The sequence below is a fragment of the Rhagoletis zephyria genome, unplaced genomic scaffold, assembly GCF_001687245.7.
Source record: "Rhagoletis zephyria isolate East Lansing unplaced genomic scaffold, Rhagoletis_zephyria_1.1 Rzeph_scaffold_00848, whole genome shotgun sequence".
In the NCBI taxonomy this organism is placed as follows: Eukaryota; Metazoa; Arthropoda; class Insecta; order Diptera; family Tephritidae; genus Rhagoletis; species Rhagoletis zephyria.
Genome location: NW_016157932.1, coordinates 47,065 through 55,446, shown reverse-complemented (window position 1 = coordinate 55,446; position 8,382 = coordinate 47,065). Strand labels below are relative to the sequence as shown.

At 43.0% G+C, this 8,382-nt stretch overlaps 1 protein-coding gene across 6 annotated transcripts in view; it reads left to right on the top strand.

The window, feature by feature from the left end:
- The window catches only part of slgA (proline dehydrogenase slgA), a 156,166-nt gene that overhangs the window by 116,790 nt on the left and 30,994 nt on the right, over positions 1-8,382 (top strand). For all 6 annotated transcript variants that reach the window (XM_017614537.1, XM_017614536.1, XM_017614538.1 and 3 more), the window contains 2 exons: positions 1,272-1,336; positions 1,407-1,585. In XM_017614537.1, coding sequence (XP_017470026.1) covers positions 1,272-1,336; positions 1,407-1,585 — 244 coding nt within the window. The remainder of the gene's footprint in view (positions 1-1,271; positions 1,337-1,406; positions 1,586-8,382) is intronic.

Below are 8,382 nucleotides of genomic sequence, written 5' to 3'. Positions count from 1 at the left end.
AAGCTTGTTTTTAAAAAATATTTTTTTTACATTATTTTATTTTAAATATTCACAATGTTTTGCAAGCTATAATTTTTTTGTTATTTTTGTACAAAAATATGGTTCATGCTATAAACAAAACCATATAAATCAAGGTTTCAAACTGTATACAATATTAAGGAAAAATTATTGAATTTTCATCAAAATTTTAAACTTTTTACTCAGATTTTTAACGAAAATTTCTGGTATGCAGTTTTATAGCCCATTCAATTTTAGTATAACAGTGTACAAATTTGAAGTGACTGAGAAATCGCGTTGATTTTTAATAATTTTTTTCCTGACGGCTCTAGGCATTTTTCTCCATACAAGGTATGAGTAAATGTTTTGTTATATAGAAGAAAATATGTACATATTGTGAATATTTAGAAAAGCAAGGGTGAACGCAGATATAGTGTAGGGAGGTATATTCAATGAACAATAAAAAAATACTGGAAAATTGTGTTATTGAAAAAAATTGTGCCAAAATCTGTTTTCGCTGTTCAATAAATGACCATCAGATCAAGGTGCAGAGATGTTATTTTCAGGGGTAGTAGTCGAGAGATCTAGCTTTAATTTAATTCAAATAGAAAAGTCACAATTGAAGAAAGCTTAAGTAGAAGCTTCTATCACCTTTTGTTTCTTTGCCCTTGCTTCTCAAATATTGCAAACAAGGCGATTTTTTGAGAATTTGACTTCGTTTTTCTCAAAATCTGGAGCTGATGGATGCTGTAACCGGGTTTGAAATCTATACAAAAAAGTTTATCAACAATAGCTTTAACATTTGTCGCACCAAAATTATTTTCCATTTTTGTTGGCCTGTGTAATTTATGCGTTTCAGTATTTAATTCGAACTATTTTAAATATATTTTATATATTTTTTAATCCCGCTAATGAATCCATCCAAAAACTGAATTACTAATAATGAAACAATACAATCGCATCAATCAAATCCAATTACCTACTAAAAAAGATGACGATAATAGAACTGTTCCCCGACCCATAGCGCTGGGTAAGCCAAGAAGATGCAGAAAAGTTGTTGTTTATCTGTACATGTGTATAAATGTTAGTGCGTATATGTACATAAGCTCACTATGTAACGCTGGATTCCTTTACATAAATGATGTAGATTAGTATTCAATCATCTTATCTTGTAAAAAGAAAATATTTTAAAGATGTACATATAAATTCATTTGGTGAATCACAGCTTTCTTTTATTGTTAGTTATTTAATTATATTCACTTCAATCCATTTAGGCGCAACCTTTGGCACAGGTATCACGGCAATCAAGCTTACAGCCCTTGGACGACCACAATTACTGGTAAGTTTGATGCAAATAACTTAAAGACAAACTCTTAAACTAACGGCAATTCTAAAACACGTCTGCTCAGCTTCAAGTCTCCGAAGTAATTATGCGCACCCGCAAATACATGGAGGACCTAGTCGGTGGTCAAGGCAATGTTCTGTCTCATCACAAGACGATCAACGATTTGGAAAAGTACTATTCGAGCTTGGGTGACAATAAAAATGTACAAGATTTCTTGAAGAATGTTACGTCGGACAAGGAGGGGTATGTCTACAATACATACACACAAGTATGCATGTATTGAATATGTATGTACCAGGGATGGAGAAGTAGGTACAGTTTTACCTTTTTCCGACTTTTTTGAACCAAAAGGTACACTCGGTACACTGAGCTCAATTTAGGTACGATTAGATGAGAGCCAAATAAATATCAATATTTAAGACTACGTTGCTCGCCAAAAAATCTAAGAAAATTTTTGTAAACAAGGAGAAATGGCAACCCATATATCATTGTGAACATGTCAATGTGGCAACAAGAAATCTTTGCTCCTTTATTAAATTCTTTGCGAACGGTGAAAAACTCCTCACGTTTTGAAGGATTTCTAGAAAAGGGGCTACACTGCATGTGTGTCAATTTCAATTGTGAATGAGTTGAAAGTGCGGAAGAATATAATTAAAAACGGATATATCTGTAATATGAATGTAGGTAGGTAGGTAGATGTGGCTGCCACTGCTGCGCAGGGACGCACATAGGCCATAAAATGAAGGCCCGATGTAATACCACGACTAAGAGTTTTCACTCCCCCTTGCTAAACCATTTTGAATACTTGACGAAACTCTCCAGGCATTTAGGGTTTAAATCTCCCAATTTGTCAAGGTCATTAAAGAAAGGAGACCCCAGAAAGCGCAGTCTGCTTCTCGATAATGCCGGGCATTTACAGAGAAGGTGAAGAACTGTCTCCTCCTCATCATAATTCTTGAAACTTCTGCAGCATCTATGGTAAGGCACTCCGAGACGTTCTACATGTCTGCCTATAAGGCAGTGACCCGTTAGAGCACCGATTGTATGAGATATATCGTCCCTCTTTAGAGAGTATAAACTTTGAGACCTTTTTCGATCCCACCAAGGCCAGTTTGCCTAGAAATTCGACAGGTCGTAGTTTGCATCCATCTCTCGCTCGCGCGAGCATAGATAAATTCACTTAAAAGCAGATTGCAAGTGGCGAAGGGCATACCAATGCGTTCTTTATCCGGAAGAATCTGCTTGGTCATAACCCCCCTTGCAAGTTCGTCCGCCATACAGTTACCTACAATGTCCCTATGACCGGGAACCCAAATGAGGTTTAGACTGTTCTGCTTAGCCATCTCTTGCAGAGATCGGCGGCAGTCCAGCACGATTTTCGATTTAATTGTGACGGAGCTCACAGCTTTAATTGCTGCTTGGCTATCACTAAAGATGAACACCTCCTTCCCTTTTTAATCAGTACGAAGTTCGTTTACTGCGTCCATTATAGCTGAGACCTCAGCCTGGAGGACACTACAGTAGTCCGGTAGTCGAAATGAACGGCTCAGGGCGGGCTTCGGGAAAAGAACCCTCCTCCCACTCCGCCGCTCATTTTTGAACCGTCTGTGAAAATATTACCGCGTGGAGTATATTAGTTTTCTTCCCATTCCTCCTTGCTTGGGATTTTCATGACAAAGTTTCTATCCGGAACCAGAGTTTCTACACAACGGTCTGTACAGCCCGGAAGAAAGCTTTATTTCTTCGGAATGCAGGAGTGACCCAGCAATCCCGATTCCCATTGCCCTGTCTCTCTTAACCGAAGTGCAGCAATAGATGCCAACTGCTGACCCACTAAATCTAGTGGCGCAAGTCCCAAAAATACATTTAGGGCGTCATTTGACGTTGTCCGGATTGCTCCGCTAATGCAGATCATACTGATACTCTGCAATTTGCTGAGTAGATTAATATTTGAGGTCTTGCTCAAGGCCGGCCACCATCTGACCATCGATGCGTAGATCCAGCGGCATATACTCCGGATCAGAACCCATTTCTTGCCAATGGCCCTCTTGCACGAAAATAAGGCCAGAGACTCCTTTTCATAACGCTGGATTATGTTGTCCTACCTTCGAGAATGACCCCTAAGAATTTTGCTTTATTCGTCAAGCTTAAAAGTCGCCCGTTTAGTTCAGGCGGGGTCAGTAGCGATATTTTGTATCTTCTCGTAAAGAGAACAAGTTCCACTTTCTCTGAATTGATGCAGAGACCACTGCGCGTGGACCATCTTGATACAACGCGAAGTGCCCACTGCATCAATTCGCACAGAGTTTGCGGGAAGTTCCCCCTATACGCAATGGCAACAACCTTGGCCGCTTCCCATTTCATCTCTCGCAGGAGAGAGTTCACGGTTAAGTTCCAAAGGAGTGGCGAGAGCACGCCACCCTGTGGTGTGCCCCTTGTAACATATATTGAAGCCAAGTTCTTACCGACGTTTGCCGTGATCACCCTGCATAAGAGCATTTGCCTTATAAACTCCACCAGAGAATTGTCTACCTCCATTCCCCTCAAGGCCTGTATTATGGCCTCTGAACTTATATTGTTAAAAGCTCCATCAATGTCTAGAAAGGCTACAAGACAATAGTCTTTGTATCTGAAGGATTTTTTTCAATAAAATTGACCAGGCTATGTTGCGCTGTCTCCGTGGACTTGCCCTTCATATAGGCATGTTGATTGTTAGACAGTAGTCGACTATTGATGGTGTAAGATAGGTAGTTACTAACTATACTTTCTAGGGTTTTAAGTACAAAGGAAGAGAGGGCAATAGGTCTGAGATCCTTTGTGTTTGTGTGTGAACCGTTACCGGCTTTAGGAATAAATACCACGGAGACAGATCTCCATGCTGTCGGTATGTAGTTTAGCTTAAAACAGGCCCTGAAGATCTTCATAAGCCAACTTACAGAGGTTTCAAGCGTCGCATCCAGTTGTGCGGAAATAATCCCATCCGGCCCCACCGCTTTATAGGGCTTAAAGCTTTGTATCGCCCAAGCAATCCTCTACCTTGTGACAGGCACATTTACTAACCCGCCCGAAGGAAGGTATAAAGAGCACCGTGTTTACGAACTCCCTGGGAAATGTGTGTCCAAGAGCAGTTCTACCGTTTCCATTCCCGTCGTGGTCCAGGAACCATCTTGCTTCTGCAGAAACCCGATCTGGTTCGATGACCTCGACAGTATTTTCCTTAATCTGGAGGTCTCGGAATTACCCTCGACACTACTACAGAAATCCCTCCAGGAAGACCTCTTGGCCTTCCACAAAGCCTTCTTGTACTCACGCAAAAACTGCTTATAAGTATCTTTGCCACTCAGATTCGTGACTAAGCCTCCTTGCCTTGTTGAACTGCACCATGCAGGCTTTCCGCCGTGCGTCCAACTCCCGAGACCACCAGTGGGGTTTTACTTTCCCCTGGGTCTAGGGTCAGGACAAGCCTTAGCCGAGGCCTCTGAGCAAATCCGAGTAAAAGAGTTAATCATGTTTACTATCTCACCAGTGGTGCTGGGCTCACTAGCTGCCGGATATGGTAACTTACGTTCCAGAGCGTCTTTGTAGATTTTCCAATCTGTATTCCTTAGGTTCTTTCGAAACTGCGGAGCAGTTAGAGTAAAGTCCAGAATCGTCTCAATATACCTATGGTCGGAAAAAGAGTGTTCGTTAAGAACTCTCCAGATTTTAACCATACCAAAAAGATTGTCATTACATAGCGTAAGGTCTATGACCTCCTCACGGTTCTTCGCAACAAAAGTAGGTTCTGAACCTCTGTTACATATCATGAGACTAGTTGTTAAAAGGTAGTTAAGGTTAGCTCCCCCACTGTACATGGTGAACATTAGCATCGCCTCCGATCAGAACGAAACCTGCGCTGTGTCCATCCACCAGTCTGAGCAACAAGTATTGCGGAGGATCCTCAGCCTCGTAGGGCATGTAAACGGAGGCCAGCATGATAGACACGCCTCCTATCTCCAATATGGTACTCGTGATGTCACCATCGCTATTATAAGGTAGAAGAAAGATATTTAAATCCAACTTTGCTTTTACACAGGTTCTAATTTTACCTCTATTTAGCTCCACCAGAAGCTTAAAACCTACCGCGCTCAGGCCACAGACCCTTGAGTTGTTCACCCAGGGTTCTTGGATGAGCGCGACATCTACGTCGCCGTTGTACAGGCGACTCAAAAGAGCAGCCGAGGCTGCCCTAGATCTGTGGAGGTTGATCTGCAGTACCCTCATTTGAGGTTCCTGCCACCTCCTCCATTGCTACAACGGTGACGTCATCGTCGTCCTCACCATCGCTGAGTAGCAGCTCCTCCTCGCACATCCTCCGCATCGCCAATGCGAGGTTGGATTCCATGGAGGCACTGCTCTCAGCGTCAGAGAGATCCCCCCCCGGTTTAGGCGCCTCAATGTCCACGTCCACTGAGGCACTAGCACTAGAGGCGCGCTGCGCGTCCCCGAGATAGACCTTTAGGGTCACCTCGTCGAGGACGTAGAAGACCCGGCCCTCTCTCCTCTCCAGAAGCTCTATCGAGTCCCTGTTTAGAGACAGGACCACTTGTCTCGCCGGTCCATCCGGGTCTTCGACCCATAGTACCCTCCAATCGCTCGTTGGAAGAGCCGGATTCATAATTTGCAGCATCCTAAGGATGCGCTCCGGCAATGATACCGTGACCGGCACCCACGCCCTGGCCCTGGGCCTGACTGGAATGTCTTTCCAGTCCACCACCTCCAGATTTGCTCCGGGGTAGAGGGCTCCCACCTTTGCGACGGCGGCCTTATACAGCGCCACCGACCTCGAATCATCACAAGCAACAACCTTGATGTGGCTCTGGTACCAGCTGGTATCTCTGCACGCGGGAGGAGTTCCGGGGTTCTTCAGCAAGACGAGAAAAATGACGGTTGCCAGAGCAGCCTTCACCCACGTCCATTGGTACCGAGGGATGGAGCCGAGTTCATTGCCGCGGTCAAGAACCTCAATAATGATCCTGTCTCTAGCAACTTCAGCAAAGCTAGGTCTAGCTTCCCCGGAGTGCGTCCGGATTTTCTTAGGTGGAGGCTGTTGCTCCTCCACCGACCTTTGGTTTGGTTTTCCACCGAAACCCCAGCTGTGGTCTGGAAGTTTGGTAGTAAGGCTTTTGCCCTTGCTACCGCCTCGCTCGCACTCTGAGGAAGCGTGTCCAACCTCACCCCTTCATATTTTTTCAGAGTTGTGGCCGCCTTCCACAGATTGACCTGCCGTTTCCAGCATAGTCTCTGCAGCCTTGCTGTTGCTGGGCCCCACCATAACGCCCGTTATCACGGAGCGACCTGAATTTGCACCAGAGCCGCCCCGGAAATGCCTACATAGAGCTAGAAGGCGCATTAGGCGTTTGCGCCTGCGCTGTCTTTTCCTGAGCTGGGGAAGATGAAGTGATTTATTTTTATTTTTGTAGTTTTAAATTAATCGGCTTGTCCATTCTAAAAGGGTCCCCAGTCGAAGCCGCTATCCTCACTCGGGCGTTGGAGTCATTATGGGATCCCATGGGTATCTATGAAAGCAGGGAGGCCATGCGGTGGGTTGACCCCTTACCCTTATGGGGCAAGGGTCAGAGCCAGATCCAGTGCAAAAAAAAACGGGATGGCGTGTCAACCGTTACCTTCAACCACCAACTTAACGGCGACGAGATCGGAACGTACTTCGAGGCCTGCCAGGGTTTTAACGGGACGTAGGCGGTCACGGCATTAGCCCGAAAGCCATTTCTGTAGGGCGTCACCCCTACATACTCAAGTAACAGAATACCGCAACCACCAGCTCAAGGCGAACAAAATCAAAAATGTTGTGAAAATTGGGGTAGTCCGTGGACGAAAGCAGGGTCAAGCCAGGGGAGATGTTTCACCTTCCTTTATCTGTACCCCAACAGGTTGAGGTTTAATTGTGCCACCATCGTGAAGGAAAAGGAGGAGATTGATAGCGAGAGGCGGAAAGGCATGTACTCTGGCGGGAATTTATTTAGCTTGCAACGTTGGATAGGTAAGTAAAATTTTGAGTAAAATTTTAGCTCAAGTTCGCCTGTCCACGAAGTATCACAGAAGGTTTTGTATCAAAGGCCTGGTTTACAAAATATACCCAAATTCTTTATGTACGCACTGCAATCTAGGCCAAATGGAAAGCCTCAAGCATCTGCTCTTCAAGTATCCAACTTATTCCGTTAGGGACCACTACCTAGCACCACTTCTAAATGAGTTTGAAGGCAAAGCAATCCAATATATATATTTCAATTGATCGATCAATTTACAGTCAGCATGCTGTACCTCTATATTGTTAACTGTTTGCGATTCAGAGCCAACATATTATAGAATAAATTGTGTAAACTAAGGTCATTTTCTTAAATACGTGTTTAGGTACTTTCACTTTCAGTATATTTTTGAATAGTTATTAATTCTCAACATTTAAACTCAAATGCAATTATTAGAAAGCCTGCTAAAAACATACAGTTTATAAGCAGGGTTAAATAAAATGGTAGAATTAATGATACCGAAAAAAGTATACCCCTCTTTTTTTATATCAAAAAATATTTAGGGGTCACTCAAAATTTTCCATGCTCTTTATATGGTATAGAATCAGTGTTTCCACAAAAAAATTGCCAAGTTCCTCAAAAACAAATGAAAAATCCTCAAAATCCGATCAAATTACTCAAAATTTTCTTCTTACTGATATGAGTATTGTGCACTGCTTACTATTTACAGGTACTTAGTATAAAAATTAATTACATCCTCCCATTCAATTGGTACATTTGTTCTTGCGGTTCAAATAAAGTATCACTGTTATTTTTATAAGCTTTTATTTAACTTGGTCATCCCGCGCAAATCGTGGAAATTTCCAATCGATTTTAAACTAACTTCCCGACAAGTTAGAGACTTGAAATTTTCAGCATAGTTCCAATCACGATGACAATGCAATTTAAAATATAAATGAATTCCCTATATGGTCCAGGGGTCTTGATTCAAAGTCGGTCAAAAATTAGTAAAAT